At 34.9% G+C, this 20,539-nt stretch overlaps 1 protein-coding gene across 1 annotated transcript in view; it reads right to left on the reverse strand.

Moving 5' to 3' along the window:
* Nucleotides 1–17,776, reverse strand: part of LOC149811607 (importin beta-like SAD2) — a 58,297-nt gene extending 40,521 nt beyond the window's left edge. Inside the window, exon 1 of the mRNA XM_089992882.1 lies at nt 17,713–17,776. Within this exon, the coding sequence (XP_089849008.1) occupies nt 17,713–17,776 (64 nt within the window). The remainder of the gene's footprint in view (nt 1–17,712) is intronic.
* Nucleotides 17,777–20,539: the final 2,763 nt, after the last annotated feature.

Raw genomic sequence — 20,539 nt, forward strand, 5'->3', positions numbered from 1 at the left:
TGCAGCTTGAATTTTTATGAAAGGCATGTACACTCAAAAGGACCTAGTTAGACAAATACTTTTTGCAATAAAAAATAAGGTTCACTAAGCAAGGAGACATACGTGTACGTGATTATTATAGTAATTTATCCCAATTGTGGGATGAGCTTACACTACTTGAACCTCAATGGCAAGGAGTGGCCATTGAGTTGAGATAACTTCAAATCAAGGAGCATTTCTTTCAATTCTTTCACGGTTTTCACCCAAAATTTGAGCATGTTTGGGCTTCTTTACTTCATAGAACTTCTCCTCCTCCTCTAAATGAAGCACTAGCCGAGTTGTGTCAAGAAGAGACTCGTCTCTCTATGACCAAAGAGGATGAGGTACATGTCGTTTGGAGACTTGGAAACAATTAAAGGACATACAAGCCTCCTTATTTTAGGAGGCTAAACTATGGAGGGACTGTTAAGATAGTGTATACATATATACATTATTTATGTCATGTAATTTGTTTTTCGAGTCGAGGGTATTTTGGTCTTTTCCCTTGTAATAAAATAATATTTAGGGACCACATGTAACCCCTTTTCCTTTTCTTTTTTTTTCCCTTTTTTGTCCTTGACTAAAAAGGCCAAGGCGCTTTGGTCTTTTGTTGTGAGCTGTCCAACGGTCATATTTATGATCGTTGGGACCTCCCATGTGGTCTCCCCTAAAAGAGGCCTTTTGTGTATAAATAGGGGTTGACCCTCTCTTATTTTTGGTAAGCTTGTATTAAGCATTTGATCAATAAAAGATTATATTTTACATTCTTGTGTATTTCTCTTTTTGCCTTACTAATCTTTGTATTATCCCGTAGTGGACTTGTGCATGTGGACTTGTATGATTGTGATCTTGTAAGCCTTTAGTGGCTAGTGTTTTTAGTGCTTCCGCATATTTCATTACATGGTATCAGAGCCATAGTATTCTTGGACTTGTGGAAGGTTGCCTTCAAGTGATTGTGTTCGTGACAAAGTCTTTTAAGGGATCGTTCTCTCCTCTTCTCATTTTCACTTTCTTCCTGTCTTGCTTACGCAATGGAGACCAAGATTGATCTCTCCTTCAAGCTCAAAGGAAAGAAATACATGATATGGGCTTCCGCCACGAAAAACAATCTCAAAAGGAAAATGCTTTGGGGTTATATGATAGGCACTATCCCTGAACCTCAACTCAAGCTCACAAAACTAGAATGAGGTCAAGAGAAAGCCTTAGAGGGAGATGATCATGCCAAGGCAATTGAAGATCATCATAAACAAGTGGAAGATTGAAAGAGCAACCATGTGAAAATTCTTGCATGGTTCATGAACAACATCGAACTTAAGGTATGTGCAAACATTGCAAAATTTTGAATTCACTTGGCTTTTTATGAATATACGTATACCCAAAAGGATCTTGCAAGAGCATATTTTTTGTAAGAAAAGGTTAGGACTACGAAGCAAGGTGAAATGAGTATTCAAGATTATTATAATGCTTTCAATCCTCTATGGGATGAACTAGCACTTTTAATGCCTAAGTGGGTTGCTATTGAAGACGTGGAACTTAGGCAAAAACAAATGAAACAAGAGAGATTTTTTCAATTCTTATATGAGCTTTATCCTGAATTTGAACAAGTTAGATCTTCTTCCCTGCATAGATCTACTCCACTTCGTCTAGAAGATGTTATTGCCGAAATCATCCAAGAAGAAATTCATCTTGGTAAGAGTAAAAGTTGTGATGAAGTCTTTGACGATATCTAAACCCGGCAACCATGTCAAGACCTATAAGCCTCCATACTTTGGGAGGCAAAATAATTATAATAATAATAATAATTATAGTGGTGGAAGAAAATTGATTATTTTTCATTATTGTAATGAGTCGGGTCACATTAAACTTGTTTGTCCTAAGTTGAATGGAACCTTCAAGTATAAGGTTGCTTCCGTTGAAGAATCTATTCTTAAGAAGGAATAAGATGGCAAAAGTGGAGCAGATCTTAAAGACACACTTGGTCAAATATCCATGGCACTTCAACAAATTCTTAATGTAACTTCTTCTACATCAAGTGTTAACATCGCCTCCTCATCTTCACCCAGTAGATATTCTTGGATTCTAGATTCAGGAGCATCTTTCTATATGACTCCTCATGACAATGTTTTATTCAATATATGCACAGAAAGAGTATAGGAACAATAGATTCTAAAAAATTTCAAACTTTTCTTGTTCCAAAAGTTAGAGTTGTTCCCAAACTAAATTTAAATCCTTTTTCGGTTTTTCCAATTGCCGACCAAGGATGTAAAATATTTTTTTCATCTAAAGATTGCTTTGTGCAGGATGTTCGGTCCGGAAAACGGATTGGGCAAGGCCATAGAAAGGGAGATCTTCACTTTATGAACTCTTTGTCTCTTCCTTTAAAATCATTTTGTTCATATGTTCAAGATAAGGGTATTGAAACTTGGCATAAAAGACTTGGACATCCAAGTTATTCTAAAATATATTTTTTTCTTTTGGAGACAAATTTTGTAATAAAAAAGATGACTTGTAAAGATTGTATTCTTGGAAAAATGAAATAAACCCATAGAACCTTTGTCTCCACAAGACCTTTTGAATTGGTGCACTCGAATGTATGGGGTCCTTGTTAAAAATAAAATTGTATTCAAATACCCGATGAGGGTGTTTTTGTCTTTTATCATATAGTGCATTCCACTAGGGACCGAAATGTAATTTAACATTGTAATAAATAAATTGTCCAACAACCAAACTATGACTGTTAGGCACAACAGACATATTTATGATTGGTGGGCACAATAGTCAAAATATGATTGTTGGGAGGCAGTCCAACGTCAACAGTCATAATAATGACCGTTGAAAGGCAGTCCAAAGAGCTGGACGGCCTCCCATGTGCTAGAGTGAGGCTCTATTTACTACCTCCCCTTGTTATTCCTCAATGCTTTTAGAAGTATTTGAGGGTTTTCTCTAGAGTTTTTTCCCATCTTATAGGCTTGTATGCCTCTTGTGTTGTTTGATATTTTTATCTCTTTTGAGATTGTATTTGGTCCATTAGTGACCAACCTTAAGTGAGTTTATTAAAGCCCTTTGTTGTCATTGTCTTTGTTTCACTATTGTTCCATTGTACCTTGTTTCATTAGACTTCTCCGGTCATATCAAAAGGTATTTACTCGTATTATGTGACTTTCGAAAGTTTTTTTCTTTTTTAAAGAATTTCACATCAAAGTTAAAAATCAATTTCAAAGTAATATATCTATTCTTAGAACGAATTCGGGTGAGAAATATCTATCCAATGAATTTCAAAACTATCTAAAATAAAATGGGGTTTGCCATCAAAGTTCTTGCCCTAAGACACCACAACAAAATAGGCTAGCAAAAAGAAACCATATGCATATAATTGAAACCGCTAAAACTTATTTCTAAAAATATTCCCAAAAACTTTTGGGACAAAGCCATTTTAACTTTCACTTATTTGATAAATCGAATGTGATCATTCACTTTAAAAAATGTTTCCCCTTATGAAAAACTTCTAAAAATAACACCTGATTTCAATCGTTTACGAATTTTTGGTTGTAAATGTTTTGTGCCTTTGCACAAAAAAGGCAAGTTATCACCAAAATCAATTGAATGTGTTTTCATTGGATATGGTGAAAATAAAAAAAAGATATAGATCCTTTGATTTCCAAAATAACAAACTTAATATTTCCAAATATATGACATTCTTAGAAGATGAAAATGGTTTTAAAGAGTATGATAAAAGAGAGGAAATAGACTATATGTTTTTATATGATCTCTCTCCAAGAGAAGATATACATACTAAATCATTATGAAATTATAAATGATATCAACCATGAATACTCTAATATTGAGACATCACAAGTAGTGATGACATCATTAATACATCTCCTAAAAATATTCAAGTTTATACCCGACATGAACAAAATAAACCTACTAGTGCCTTAGAGAAATTTTCTCAGTATGGTGAACCTATAGAAGAAACTCCTCTTACAAGATCGGGTAGAGAATCTATTCCACCAAATAGGTTTGTCTCTTATGAGACATTATCTCCCAAGTATAGGACTTGCCTAATAGCTTTACATTCATACCATGAGCCTTCACATTATAATGAAGCTAAAAATATTTCTCATTAGATTGAAGCCATGAACATAGAACTAGATGCCCTTAGGAAAGTAAAAACTTGAGAAGTAGTTGAGTTACATTCAAACAAGAAACCTATTGGATGTGGATGGGTCTTTAAAGTTAAAACCAAGAGTGATGGAACTCTAAAGAAATATAAAGCGAGATTAGTAGCTAAAGGATACTCCCAAGAATATGGAATTGACTATGAGGAGACTTTTGCACGCATAACTAATGACTAGTGTTAGGACTCTAATAATTGTTGCATCAACTAAAAATGGCCTACATATCAATTAGATGTTAAAAATGCTTTTAGTTCATATTGATCATCCACGGGATTTGATATTGAAAAATGAAAATCTCTTAAACTCTTAAAAGCTTTGTATGGTCTTAAACAGGCCGCCAAGGCCTAGTATGATAGATTCAGTAATATTATGATTAATTTGGGTTTTCATTCATGCTATAATGACACTGCTCTCTTTGTGAAAAGTGCACCTAGCATAGTTATCATTCTACTTTACGTAGATGATATGATTATAACAGAAAATGACAAAAAGGGAGTTAGTAATGTTAAAAATATTTTAAAAGATAATTTTGATATGTCATACCTAGGATTCTTAAGATATTTTTTAAGAATTTAAGTTGCATACTCTCCCATAGGGTGTATAATTTCTCAAATAAAACTTGTTGCAGATATATGTGCTAAATCTTATATTTGAAAACTCCTAAAATGTTGAATGCTAAATTGAGACTTGAAGATGGGACTCTTCTTGAAGACCCCACACCTTACAAACAGCTAATTGGGTCTCTCACTTATCTGTCAGACCAGGTATAGCTCATGCAATTCACTCTGCTAGTCAGTTTCAACTGTTAGGAAATGACTTTGAATACAATAGGTTCAAGAATGAACCAATAAACATGCACATGAAGTGTGAATACACACACCCACTAAGGGGTAACCGAATGCACATAAAGTGCCAACACACAAACCCACGAAGGGGCAAAAGCCACAAAGGCTAAAAAATAATGATCTTCATTATTGGTGGGAGGTAAAACCCCAAAACCACACCTTGAGAAGGGGGAGGGGAGACCCCTTTATATACAAGAGGAGAAAGGGAAATTGAGGGGGCCATTGGGGCTCCCACTAGGTAGTCGTTGGGGAGCCCCAACGGTCATATTTATGACTGTTGGGCACCCCAACGACTACACAAGTGGTGCCCCTAATGGTCCCATGTGATACATTTAATAAAAGAAAATTAAAGAAATAAAAAATAAGAAAATAAGAAAAGAGAAAATAAACCTAAGAGAAAAATACATGATGAAAAGACCAAAATACCCCTATCAGGTATTTTGGGTACAACATAAAATATATATATATATATATGATACATTATTATCTTTTAACACCCCCCCCCCTCAAACTTTGCGAGGGGGAACGAAAAGTTTGAATACAATAGCAAGAAGTCTCAGTCTTCAAAAGTCTTCAATAAAAGGGTGAAGTTAGCAAATGACTTCTTCCAATTGTTCTTGCCAATGAGCTCCTTTAGAAAAATAGAATTATGATTTCATCTTGCCTTAAAGGTCATGAAACAAACAAAACAGAAAGCTCAAAGTATACAAGAAAGCATTTAAAACAAGTAAGAATCTTCAATTCATAATCATATGATTTACTGTGCATTCAATGATTCACATAAGCTTTGAAAAACAAAATATTAAATGCAAAATTGAGTCATACAATACTTGGATATAAGCAAAAAAGGAAAGAAAAAATTCCAATAAATGCTCAAGAATAATAGTCGTTACAAGCATATGCGACATCATATAATGAAATAAATCAACACTAAGGTAAGTCATTATATGACGATTTTTCAAAGACATATTAGGAAATGCTTAAAAAGAAAGCCTTATAAAGAAAAGGTATAAACCTCACACCAAAACATAGTTTTAGAAATCATATACAAGTCCACTGACAGGACAAAGATATATCTTTTAGTCACAAAAGAGCACATGCACATACGAATTGTGCAATATTATGCATATTGCCCTATGTCACAGGGATTCGGCTAGCAAAGTGTCGCACCCGCGTCGACGCGACTCGACGCGGGTGCGGGTGCGGCACCGGGTGCAGTCAACCCAATCTTGGGTGCGTTGACCGCACCCAGGATCATTTAGGTCCATTTTTTTTGGATTTTTTTTAAGAAAAATTGCCCTATGAAATGGGCTGCGGAATTTTTTTAAAAAAAAAAATCTGCTGACAGTTGTTGCTGCTCCTGCCTTTTCAATCCTGATCCTTCATTTTCGTAAAGGATTTTCTCTCTCAATAATAAATGATAATGATGGTGGTAGCCTTGCTTTTCTCTCTCCATAATAAATGATAATGATGGTGGTATCCTTGCTGATCCTTCTTTTTCGTAAAGGATTTTCTCTCTCCATAATAAATGATAATGATGGTGGTAGCCTTGCTGGCTATTAGTATTCATTGTTCTTCTGACGAGATGGGTGCGCTATCGTGCAACTGTATATAAAATGAAATTTGAAAAAACCCGCGTCGGGGGAACCCCCGGACCCCCTTATATATATATATATATATTACATTTTTTCCCCTGGCGCAGCCCCGCACCCGGGTTTTTTGGAAGTGCCGAATCCCCGCACCCGCACCCGCGCCCGCACCCATGTGACATAGATATTGCCACATGTCAGAAAATATATAATTCAATTAATATCAACATATCTTAATATCCAATTAAGTAGGATAATATCAACATTCTTAACATCCTAAGAATCGAGAATCAATACCATTTGAGTAGAGAACTTCACATATTAAGAGATGAAATTTTTGACAATAAAAACTTAATAAACAAATGCCAATAAGGCAAAAGCAAGAGATTACATAATCTAAAAACATATTCATAATCATTTTTGCCCAAAAAATTCCATTGATCATACAATTTATAAGTAAAGTCCCTTTGAAAACACACATAAATCTTTACAAAAGGTTTTCCACTATAAACAATCCCCTCTTTAGACCTCCAAAAAATCAACAAATCAAGTGTATAAGCGACTAGACAAAGAGCATAAAAACATGTCACTAAAAGGCCAAAGACACAATAAAACACCTCTTGTATACATATAATAATACTTGAAATGAGTGTATCAGCGACTACAACAAGAAAACAAATGCCAACATGGACTAAAATCACACATAAAAGTATGAATAAATGTTTCTTGTCTACATATAATGATACTCAAAATCAAGTATGTCCAGCTAATAGAATAAGAGTACAAAGCCAACCACGAGCTAAAACACACATAAAGGTGTGACAACACATCGCTTGTCTACATAAAGTTGCACTTGAAATGAGTGTATCAACAACTAGAACAAGGACACAAAAGTCAACCATGAGCTAACATCACACACAATGGTGTGAAACAACAAGCCTTGTCTACATAAAATGACACTCAAGACAAGTGTGTTCAGCTACTAGACCAAGAGAACAAAAGCCACTAACGGGCTAAACAAATTACACACAAAAGTGTAAACTGTCAACTCTTGTCTACATATGGTGACACTTAGATAAGGGGCAAGCAAAGGAGAAAACACTTGAGAAAGGAAAGCTTGAAATGAAAAATCAATTAAAGATCATCAAGTTTTCATTATACCTTGAAAGTTGAAACACTATGGTTTCAAACTTTAAACATCCATCAAGTACACATAATTAAGAGCATCTATAAAAAAAATCAATGGCCAAAAACAAAGTGACACACTCATAATTAGATATCACATAACAAGTCATTTAGAGTCAAATTACAAGTTGACGATCTAAAATGACATAACACAAGGTGCCCATAACTCACCTCACCAAACATCTCTAATATAACAATAACAAGGCCAAAAAGGATTGATGCATTATATAATCAACTTCTGATGGACAAAATAAGTGTCATAAAAGGCAAAAAATAATCTTTCAAATACACAATGACATGTAAAGAAATCATCTTGGGATAATTAAGAGAAAAACGAAGCTCTTCACAAAGGAATCACAAGAACCATAATGGTTCATAAATTCTTTGATTGTGATGAGATATGCGGAAACATACAAAGTGCTATAAGCACTTATAATGTCTTCTAGTGATCAAACAAAAGAGTCAATATCCAAAGTCCATTAAGGGATAATGCACTCATAAGCCTTGAGAAAGGCTCTAAAATATAAAAGACTAAAAAAAAACTTTCACAAAATGTGCACGAAGGCACTCACACAACACTTGAACAACTATGTACAAATGCGTAAAAATAGCAAACATGCACTAAGGCATGTGTTTCAATAAAAAGGAGAATGCTTGAGTCTCTTAAGCTTTAATTATGCAATTATATGCTTAACAAGTGCAATTCAATGTAAGACAAAGGAGACCATATTACGGCCAACGTAGGCATCCTTTAAAAGAAGAGATACAATCAAGAGATTTTGAAACCTTATGTGAAAAATACAAACAAACAAGTTTATAAAAATGCATCATTAGAAGAAAATCCAAACTAATGAAATCTTTTATACCAAAATATGCAATAGACACACTATGAAATAAGGCATATCAAGATTCTATATAGTGTGGGAAGTTCTTTTAAAAGATCTTTCTTAATGAACAAAATGGTTCATACAACATATTTATCACAAAAAATTTCAAATTTTTAAATAAACCAAAAACATTGAAAGACCCTTATAATCCTTCTTTTCACAAGAATCACGAAATTCTCACAAATAGTTATCATCAACAAGAACCACTTAGGATTCATACAAAAGTGAACAACAAAGATTTAGATGTGAAAAATTCACATACAAGAATTATATCAATTTTTCACAAAAAATGCACTAAAACCCATAAACAAGAGAGGACCTCAAAACAAATTAGGTTTCACATGAGAGTCAAGAGCATTAAGCAAAGACTAATAATTTAGCAAGAAAACATATAATTTTAGAAGTTATCTTATAAGTCAATCACAAAACACCTATGCAAAAATCATCAATCTTACATAATTGCAGACAATTTTGAAAAACATCACTCTATAGAAGATTCTTCAAAAATTACTATTATATGTGATGGGAAATCGATAGATGTGTAGAGAAGAATGTGAATTATCACAATTCTTCATAAACTAAGAGTTTCAACCCAATTTTCTTTAAGAGCTTTCTACACATGCTTTTAAACAAAATATATGTGATTGATGACTTCAACGTATGAAAGTTATTTTATAAGAATTTTAAATTCGAAAAGTGTTAAAAGATTTTATGCTTTCAAACACTCTTTAAAGAGTATTAAAAGATTTTATCACAACCACATACAAGGCTTTTAAATCATATGCAAGACATGAAATAGAACCTCCTAAAGCCATACACATGAGTAAGATCAAATTATGCTTTGAGAGATAAACGACCCATTAAAGTATGTCTAGAGCAACCATATATCTAGAAAATAACAAGTTCCCAATAAAATGTGATATACGAAAACAATAAGGGTACAAATGAAGACCCAAATCACACAATCACTCAACATGCAACATAATGATAACGGAAACATATGCATATAAATGATCAATCAAATAGCTTTATGATTCATGCTACTTTTAAGAAACAAAATAATACATACCGAATGACTTCAAAAAAAAAGAGAAGAGAAACAATGAACACTTCACCATTGTTTGAAGTTTCTTTGAGCGACACGCTTTCCGATGCACCAAAAGACAACCCGATCACGACCTTGCTCTGATACCATGTTAGGAAATGACTTTGAATACAATAGGTTCAAGAATGAACCAATAAACATGCACATGAAGTGTGAATAGACACACCCACTAAGGGGTAACCGAATGCACATAAAGTGTCAACACACAAACTCACGAAGGGGCAAAGCCACAAAGGCTAAAAAATAATGATCTTTATTATTGGTGGGAGGTAAAACCCCAAAACCACACCTTGAGAAGGGGGGGAGACCCCTTTATATACAAGAGGAGAAAGGGAAATTGAGGGGTCATTGGGGCTCCCACTAGGTAGTCGTTGGGGAGCCCCAATGGTCATATTTATGACTGTTGGGCACCCCAACGACTACACAAGTGGGGCCCCTAATGGTCCCATGTGATACATTTAATAAAAGAAAATTAAAAAAATAAAAAATAAGAATAGGAAAAGAGAAAATAAACCTAAGAGAAAAATACATGATGAAAAGACCAAAATACCCCTATCAGGTATTTTGGGTACAACATAAAAAATATACATATATATATATACACATGTATATATATATATGATACGAATTTCTTTTTTGGTTCATATCGCTGACCCCAATTGTTTTGGGATGAAGGCGTAGTTGTTGTTTGTTTGTTGTTGTATACATGATTATCTTTTAACATCAACATGCTCCCACAACGGTACACATGAGTCTTGTATTAAGGATTGTCAAATATATCAAGAATACCATAACCAAAGGGCTCTTTCAATCCTCATCCTCATCTTATATTGATTGAAGAGGAAATCCCAATAATAGAATCCCAACTACTGGGTTTTGTGTCTTTCTAGAACATTCTCTGATTGCATGGAGATGCTATGACAACTATGTGAACACCCCAAATTTTTCAAAGACTTGCAAAATCACCCTTTTTGCCCCTAACTCCATCTTCTGAGAAATCAAAGCAAATTCTTCAGACTTTCTGGATTAAAAACCATATTGATCCATTCAAAATCGTTTTCAGGTTCAAATCTGATGCTTTAAATCCATATTTCCTCAAAAACCCGGATCCTAACTTATTTCTGAAAAAAATTTCTCAAAATGGATTTAAAATTCTCAGAAAAATTCTCTTTTGTAAATATTTTTGCAAAAACACCAAAAAAAATAGTTTTAACCTTTGTTTTCTTGCAAATCTTAGGATTTTATTCTAAAAATACAAAATAATAGAAAAATAACACAAAAAACCAAAAATTTGGAAAATTTTTGAGAAAAACAAATGATTTTTTAGCCTTTTTGAAAAACAATTTTTACTAAAAACCTCGGGAACCCCCTGTTTTGTAAAAATTTGAAAATCAAAGGGAGGGGGTCTTTTGCAAAAAACTTTTTAGGGTTTCTTCATAAGGAAAAGAGAAAAGGGAGCCGCCGGGATCACCTTCACTCTCGCCTCTCTATTTCTCTCTCCTTCATCGCCCATCACACCTCCATCCTTCCATCACCGAGCTCCCCTTTTCATTTCCACCCTCCATCACCAACAAACCTCCATTCTCGACCCTTCTTCTCATCACTACATAAACAACCGCAAATCCCCTTTCCATTTCACCCGTTTTCACCCTACCACGGCACCTTCTCCTCTCAATCGATCGTCTTCACCTCTCTCCTTCCCTGTACGTAGTTTCTTCCTTCACTACCCGTTTTCGCCCCAGCATCCTTCTATTCTTCATGCATTGGAATCCATTTTCTACCCCTCCATTTCTCTTCTTTGCAATCCATTCTTCCCTGGGCCTTCTTCATCAATAGAAGGAAGTCGACCTCATCACAAAAGTGCATCAAGATAAAGGATCGATTCCAACTGCAATATCAGAATACATCTCCATTGAAGGTCGACTTCCTCCTCCTAGACCCCTGCAGCTTCTCGGTGAGCACCCATTTCTTTCCCTTTATTTGTTTATTTTTTTTATTTTATTTCCATTAAAGCACCAGAGTGGCGTCGATTTGCCTACAGCAAAGTCGATTCACCATTGTGCAATATTAAAGGGAACAACTCTGTCCCGACAATTTTTTTTTTTTTTGCTCATTCGTCTGTTTGGGCCATACCCTTTGGCTTGCATTCTTTTTATCTTAACCTTATAATTGTGTGGTGATTTTCCTTTTGTTTTTATGTCACTGATAATTTTCAATTCTATTTGGCTAACCTACATATATTTTGATTACTTCCTTCACTATTCTGCATTTTGCTTCATATCGATGCTAGCATGACAGTCCTGACAATTTTGTATAACCCATGGTCTTTCAAGTTGTCTTCTGCGAATTTTGTGAACACCATTATATGCTTTCACGCCCATTATACTATCTCCTGCACTCCTCTCAGAGATCTATCTGTGGTTTTCATAAATCATCCATATCTCGAATCGGCTCAAGGAGGACAATTGCTGTAAGAAAAAGAAAAAAAAAGAAAGGGATTACATGTTCCAATAGGAACCACTCTTAGTTAGAATCTTTTGGGAATAACAGAAATTCTATTAATCATCAAATTCATAATCGATGATTTCTGAAAGAGAAATGTCTAAGTCATTTCTGGACTTATAAAGTCGCTCTAAAGCTTTATCAACAGTTATTATTGATGCCCTTGTTTTCCTACGTCTGAAGAAAAACAGCAATGCTATTATGGAAATCCTCATATTTCTTTAATATACCTCATTTGAGGTCCAAAAGGTGGGCAAATTCCTTCCTGTTGTACTGCGGTATTAATCATAACAAGGACTGCTTGGGTACCTGCGTATGAGTTCCCCTTCCACTCCACCAGGTAAGATTTCGTATCTGATTATAATTTCCTTTTTGATGCCAGTAGCATGCAATCCCAGTTTGTATACTTTATGAAAATTTTTGTTCCTAGGTTACCTTGAAATATTAAGTGCTATGTTCAGAATTGCAGTATAGATTTGGTATTAATTGACTGAGTAAAATACTTCTGTTTATTAGTTTTGTTGTTCAAATGCCCATCATATTTATCATTTGGGATATTTTTTTAACCTATGCACTGACCATAACAGATGTTTTGCCCTTCTGCATCTTAAGAATTTCCCTAATTTCCCACTTCCCATCATCTGCAGATTTTGTGCTCGGAGGTGTTCATCAGCTTAACCATAAACTCCTAAGAGGGAAGGATATTTAATAAAATCACCCATGATGAAGATATCACTCTGTCTCCAGGACTTGGGTTCCAATAATTCCTCTGATGTAGTGCTTACCGAACCCATGTGCTATCCGAATGGCTATAGATCACCCCTTTGAGTGAATCAAACCTGGGGAAACGTCACCTCTGTAAACCGAGGGTTCATTGGGTCTGTTGCTATCTGTATAAAACCTTTTGTTACCAAAGTTAAATGGAGACGAATAACCTGGTCTGGATCGGTCTCATTGCTAATTAGAGATCGAGATAGGATCTCTATCATACTGTTTGTCAACAGTAATATCATTTCTTGCCTGGATTTGGGTGAACTAGCATTTATTGGAAAGAAAAGAGCGTACGATTCTGATGCCAGACGTGTCTTTATTATCAGATGTATTTTGATTAAAAGAAGATTTCAATACATTTGATGAGTTGGGGATGTTATTTAGATTGATATTTCTTTTTTTTTGGGTCTAACATACCCCTTTTTCTTGTTTAGTGTTCTCACAGACTCATCTGTGTGTGTTGATCCAACATTTTTTCTATCCCTCATGGTCTTTTTCTGCAATCCAGAATGGTACAAGCTCTGTGACACAGGTATTCATGTTCACCTTCGTTAGGCACGGAAGGCCAACTATATTGTGTAGTGCTTCAGAAATGACTGATAAGTATTTCGTGACCCATGAATTCTCTTTCTCATTATATAGACTAACCATTTCAGCATTATTAATTCTGCTATATTGTTGTATTTTATATGTATTAGTATGACCATCCCCTGTCCATCCATGGTATTCATGTAGTGCCAAGCCATTATCTATTTCAGTTGCCTACTCACTGTAGCGTTCCATTTACGATACTACATTCTCCCCTTTTCTGAATATTCAACTAAGTATATCTTCATTCTTCTTTTCTGTGGTATGTTTCGTCTGTAAGCCCTTATTGATGCATTGGATCTAAGCTAACATTTCATTTGTATCATGTTTTATTCCTTGATGATTTTGGTTTCATTAGGACTCATTTCGTTTCATTAATTGTATTTATCGCAAAACCTAGGGGCTAATCTAAATTTTGGCCAACATCCAATAGACTTGCTAGATCCTACCATTACAATTCTATAGGTTCCACCTGAACATTTAAACCATTAGAATAACAGTGAGAAAACAGGTTGCCATTTTATCCTGTCATAGCAAGAAGCTCTGATGATTTCTGTGCAGGAAATCTCAAAGACCCCTATCACCTCCCTTGGTTATTTAAATATCATCTGAAACATTGAAGCATCGGTTCACAACTGGAAACCCAAATTTCTTTTTCCTCCCTCTCTTTTGTTGAACTTTTCCATTTCCTTTCATCAAGCATCATCATTTTTTTTTCCACAGAAAATTACTGTCTCTGTACATTGTCTGGAATTGTCATCTTGGGAGGCCAATTTTGGCCAATCCATACGGTCTCAAGGGCCAAAATACTGGCCCTCAGTTACCTGAACATAAAGGTAAGAGTGAATAGGAATTCGCCATCGGAAATCATAAAAAAAAAAATTCTGAATACGTTAGTCCTGTTACAGGTGCACAACTTTGATTTGAGAATAAACTCCCATGTTTGTATAGTGATTAACTCCCGAACATTCAAAGTAGGATATATACCCCAGTTTTGCCTTAGTGTTCTTTGTGTGATATTCTAGCCGTTTGCTGTGTAACCACCGCAACACCTGCTACATATTTTGCTAAGCAAGGCTCCACCCACTTGCTGTCTTCAACCCTTACAACCGCAGGTCTACCCTGCTGCAAGTCATATCCTATATATTGCTACAGCCATATGTCCCAATATTTTCATCCTCCTGTTGATAATGAATGTATTCCCATGCCATATTTATGACGCTCTTCAGCACACACACCATCTCACTGCATGCTTTCATTATGGACCATGTTTATGCCCACCCTGTATATTAGTCATAATGTAAATTTTTCCTGCAGCATTTACTTGCACTTAAAAACCTTCTTTAGTTTGCTGTTACCACAGCATTGTCATGTGTATCTTATCTTTTACCAATGTGCAATACCTTAATGATTAGTCTTGATAACTTTTAGCTTAGTACATTGACATGTTTGTTTCCCTCAATATAATGTATCAAATATATATCTCTGTGTAGATTTGCTCATTAGTATAATCGTTGCACATATATTTTCGCTTTTTGATATCATCACATCACAATCTTTTGAAATGACTTCTTTTCCATGTTCATATCCTGCTTGGTATTAACTTTTTTTTTCTTGGAAATACGTGAGGTTATCCTCCTTCTGAGATTAGAAGCCTTATAATTGCAATTGATGTAATAACTAGATGCTAAGTGAGGATTTACATTTCCTGTCTTAGATAGAATGAATGGGCATTGTAAAAGTCATAAGTTGCTCGTTTTCATGTTCTTCCCCTTTGTTTTCCAAAATCTCACAATGGTGAAATACGAATGGCACGTGCACCATTTCGTAAAAGGTAAATTAATCTTAAGTTGATGATCCACATCAATGGCCATAGTCAGGGTGTGGACAAAACTTAACATTTTTATCTTTTACAAAATAACACTGGATCCACTTTCAAAATTCATCATATTTTCCTCAAATATTTTCTTCTTTTATCAGAATTTAACTTAAAATTAACTTAAAATATATACCAATGGTCATAGTCAGGGTATATTGAGAGTTAATTTCATTTTAAATTCTATAAAAGCACCAAATGTGTTTCATTCTTCTCTTGAATTTAAATATAGATTATTATATAATACATTCAATGACCATAGTCAAGAATGTATTATATCTTCAATCTTGTTTTAATTCATCTAAAGAATGAAATAGCTTTTCAAAATCCAACTTCAAAATTCTTCAAATTCATTCATCATTTAGGATAGAATTGCATCATATTTTCAAAATTCCAAGTGATTCTTCTTCTTCATTTCTCAAGATCAAATCTTATTCAAATCCAATTTTATCTCATTTCGAGATTCAAAAATCCAATTTCAAAGTCTAATTTGACTTTGAAACTCCAAAATCACTTTATATTCAAACTTCAAAATTCCAACTCAATTCAAAATCCAATTTCAAAGTTCAATTTAACTTTGAAGTTTCTGATTCATCTTCTGATTCAAAATAAAGTTTTCTTCAAGTTTTAAAATCAAAGTTGAGATTGACTCTGAATCTCAAAATCCAAACATTCCTAAGTTCAATCTGGGTTTCTAAAACCCAGATCCATCTTTAAAGGTCCTATTTGGACTTTTTCATAACCCAAATCCAAAGTTAAATCCTAGTCTCAACTTGGATCCAGATTTCCAAGTATCAAACTCAATTCCCCTTTTTGGATCTCAGATTACAGATCCAAATTCCATTTAGGATCCAGACCCTCATTCCACTTTGGATCTCGAATTACAAATCTAAATTCCACTTAGGATCTAGATCCCCATTCTACTTTGGATCTCAGACTTCAGATCCGAATTCTATCTTAGGATCCAGAGTCCATCTCTACATTCGATCTTAGACTTTAGATCCAAATCCATCTTAGGATCCAGGACCCAATTCTTCATTGGATCTCAAATTCAGATCTAAATCCATCTTAGGATCCAGAACCCAATTCGACATTGGATCTTAGATTTCAGATCCAAATCCATCTTAGGATCCAGAGTCCAACCCTATCTTGGATCTCAGATTTCAGATCCAAATACCATCTTGGATTCCAAATTTTGAATCCAATTCCATTCAAGATTTCAAACCCAAATTCCACTTTGATTCCAATTCTTAGAAGCCAATTCCATTTCATTCCAGATTTCAAATCAAGTTCCCATTTCAGATCCTAAATTCAAAATTCAACTTTGAACTCTATTCAGAATCCAGATCTTGGATTCGGATTTCATCTTGAAATTTCAACTTTTAAATCAAATTCCATTTCTTAATGTTATTCAGATTTCCCAATTCCATCTTTTCTTCTGATTCAATTCCATGTCTATTTTCATTCAAAGTCCATTTATGACTTTGAAAAATTCATTTCATCTCTTTTTATCTCAAAACTTCAAAATCACTTTCCAAAATCCAGATTTATTTTCCCGAGCTCTTCATTATTCTAAAACTTAGAACTTTAATCTTAAGTTCTAAGTTAGAAAATATTTCTTCACTTTATCAGATTCACTTGGAAATTCTTCAAAACATTTTCAAAAAGAGCATACATCTTTGCATATTGCACAAGCATGATTCATTGTGCATTTAGACTTAGGATAAATACTTAGATAAATTCTTTGCAAAACAAAAGGCATAAAGTTCGACCCTTGGTTCGATTACCCCTGGTAAAGGCGCCAGGAACGGTCGAACCTCGTACCGACGAGCGGATCCCGTCTCCCAGTTTTCCCGCAAATATTTCAAAAACGAAGGCGAGTTATTTCAAAATATTTTTCAAAATCAAGGTCAAGTGAAACCCGCAAAGTAATTTCTCTTCTCTCTTCTTTTTCTCTTCTCTCTTTCTTTTCCTATCTTTTATCTTTCTCCCTTCAAAAAAGAGGAAAATAAGAGGTTGGAAAGGAAGAGAGAGAATATTACGAGAGGAAAAATTTTGCGATGATCACAAACTATAACTATGGAACTTGTACAGTTAAAAAATCTTCTCAGAGATATGGGTGTCGACGTGTCCAAACCTTCGAAGATGTGTTGCAATAATAAAAGTACAATTCACATTGTCAGCAACCACACCTTCCATGAGCGCACCAAGCACATCGAGATCAATTGCCATTATGTTCGTGATGAATTCTTGAGAGAAACTATTGAGTTACCTTTTATCACTTCAGAATTCCAACTTGCGGACTTCTTTACTAAAACTCTTGTTGCTCCACATTTTTTGTTCCTTCCCAACAAACTTTCGATGTTTACACCGTAAGTTTGAGGGGTGTGTTATATATATACACTATTTATGTCATGTAATTTGTTTTTCAAGTCAGGGGTATTTTGGCCTTTTTTCCTTGTAATAAAATAATATTTAGGGACTGCAAGTAGCCCCTTTTTTCTTTTCTTATTTTTTATTTTTCCTTTTTTGTCCTTGACCAAAAAGGCCAAGGCGCTTTGGTCTTTGACCAAAGAGTTGTTGGGAGCTGCCCAACGGTCATATTTACGACTGTTAGGAGCTTTGAACAGCTCTTTGGAGCTCCCATGAGGTCTCCCCTAAAAGGGGCCTTTTGTGTATAAAAAGGGGTCGACCCCCTTTTATTTTTGGTAGACTTATATTAAGCATTTGATCCATAAAGTCTTATACTTTACATTCTTGTCTATTTCTCCTTTTGCCTTATTGGTCTTTGTATTGTCCCATAGTGGACTTAAGCACGTGCACTTGTATGATTGTGATCTTGTAAGCCCGTAGTGGCTATTGTTTTAGTGCTTCTGCATATTTCATTACAGGGACAAGAAAAATCATTTGTCACTTTTTTAATGAGTTTGAACATATCAAACCCGATTGTCCTAACCTCAAAAGAAAAATGGCCACCATTGAAGAAAAACCAATCAAAACAAGTGAAGATTCAAAGAAAAGTAGAGATCTCAAAGACTTATCCATTGCCTGAAATGAAATGGGGATCTTCGAAACACGAGCTTTGATTAACAAGAGCAAGTGTCAAGAATGACACTAAAGCATAACCCTTAAAAAGGGTATAATTGAAAACAAAATAAAAATAAAAATGTATTCTTTATTGATATGAAAAACCAATTGCTTAAGAAGCATTGGAGTAAAATACAAGAGGGGCTGCACCCCTTTATATACACAGCTGAAAGAGGACTCAATAGAGTTGTTGGGCACAGTCCAACAGCTCTATTTAGAGCTGTTGGAATGTGTCAGTCCAACAGCTCTATTAAGAGCTGTTGGACTGTGTCAGTCCAACAGCTCTATTGCTAGTCAAGTCTGGACAGGACTTGACTAGCAACAGTCATTCTAGTTCAAACTGAACTAGATGACATAAAGACAAAAAATAAAAATAAAGGAAAAAAAATACAGAAAAGAAAGAAATTAAAAATGTATTTATATCTATATATAATAATATAATATTATTATATATACATATATGTACAGTTTTACATTTTAACACTCCCCCTCAAACTTACGGTACAATGAGCGAAAGTTTGTCTAAGAGAAAGTGAAATCGGGGAGCAGCGAGAGGCTTTGTAAAGAGGTCTGCTAACTGATATTCTGAAGTGACATATGGCAGATCAATTATCCCGTGTAGATATTCCTCTCTGACGTAGTGACAATCCATTTCGATGTGTTTAGTGCGTTCGTGGAATGTTCTGTTACTGGCAATGTAGATCGCACTTTTGTTGTCACAATACATTTGTGAAGCCTTTGTTGCTTCAACTCCCATGTCAGCAAGCAGTCGTCGGAGCCAAACTACTTCCATGGTCGTGGTTGTCATGGCTCTGTATTCAGCTTCGGTGGATGAGAGAGATACCTTCTGCTTCTTTTTACACCTCCACGAGATTAATGATTCCCCTAAAAAGACACAAAAGCCAGTGGTTGAGTGTCTGTTATTGGGATCACCTCCCCAATCAGCATCAGTATATGCAATTAAATCAAGAGAAGAGGAGGAAGATAAGAAAAGTCCTCGTGAAAGAGAGGACTTGATGTATCTGATAATACGCATGACTGCTCCCATATGAACAGAAGTAGGAGCATGTTGAAATTGACTTGCTGTATGAACAGCATGTGCTATATCTGGTCTGGTAATGGATAGATAGGAAAGTGCCCCGACAAGCTGTCTGTAAGGAGTAGGGTCTGCAAGAAGTTCTCCATCATCAATCTTCATTTTAACATTAACAACTTCTGGAGTGTCAACTTTCTTATCATCAGTAATACCAGACCTGAAAACAATATCAAAAGCAAATTTAGTCTGAGATAATAAATATCCTCTAGGAGAATAAGCAACTTCAATGCCTAAAAAATATCTCAACAAGCCCAAATCAGTCATTTCAAAATGAGATTTAAGAAGTGTTTTGATTGTTTCAACTCCCTGTTTATCGCTTCCGGTGATGATCATATCATCCACATAGAGAAGAAGCCCAATGATCCCTGCATCAGAATTCTTAATAAACAAAGCAGTGTCAGTTAAACAGAATTGAAAACCAATATCAATCATAACACGACTAAACCTATCATACCAAGCTTTTGGTGCTTGTTTAAGTCCATAAAGAGCTTTTTCTAAGCGAAGGACTTTACCCTTAGGAATACTTAGACCAGGAGGGGGTTCCATATATACTTCTTCAACTAGCTTTCCATTTAAAAAAGCATTTTTGACATCCATTTGAAAAATAGACCATTTTTTTATAGAAGCTAAGGCAATTAAGGTTCGGACAGTAGTCATACGAGCCACCGGAGCAAAGGTTTCTTCATAATCAATCCCATATTCTTGGGCATAACCTTTGGCTACTAAACGGGCTTTATATCTTTCAAGAGTACCATCACTCTTGGTTTTAATTTTATAAACCCATCGACATCCTATAGTTTTCTTCCCTGGAG

The sequence above is a fragment of the Nuphar pumila genome, chromosome 17 (genome assembly GCF_984573655.1).
Source record: "Nuphar pumila chromosome 17, dmNupPumi1.hap1.1, whole genome shotgun sequence".
NCBI classification, from domain to species: domain Eukaryota; kingdom Viridiplantae; phylum Streptophyta; class Magnoliopsida; order Nymphaeales; family Nymphaeaceae; genus Nuphar; species Nuphar pumila.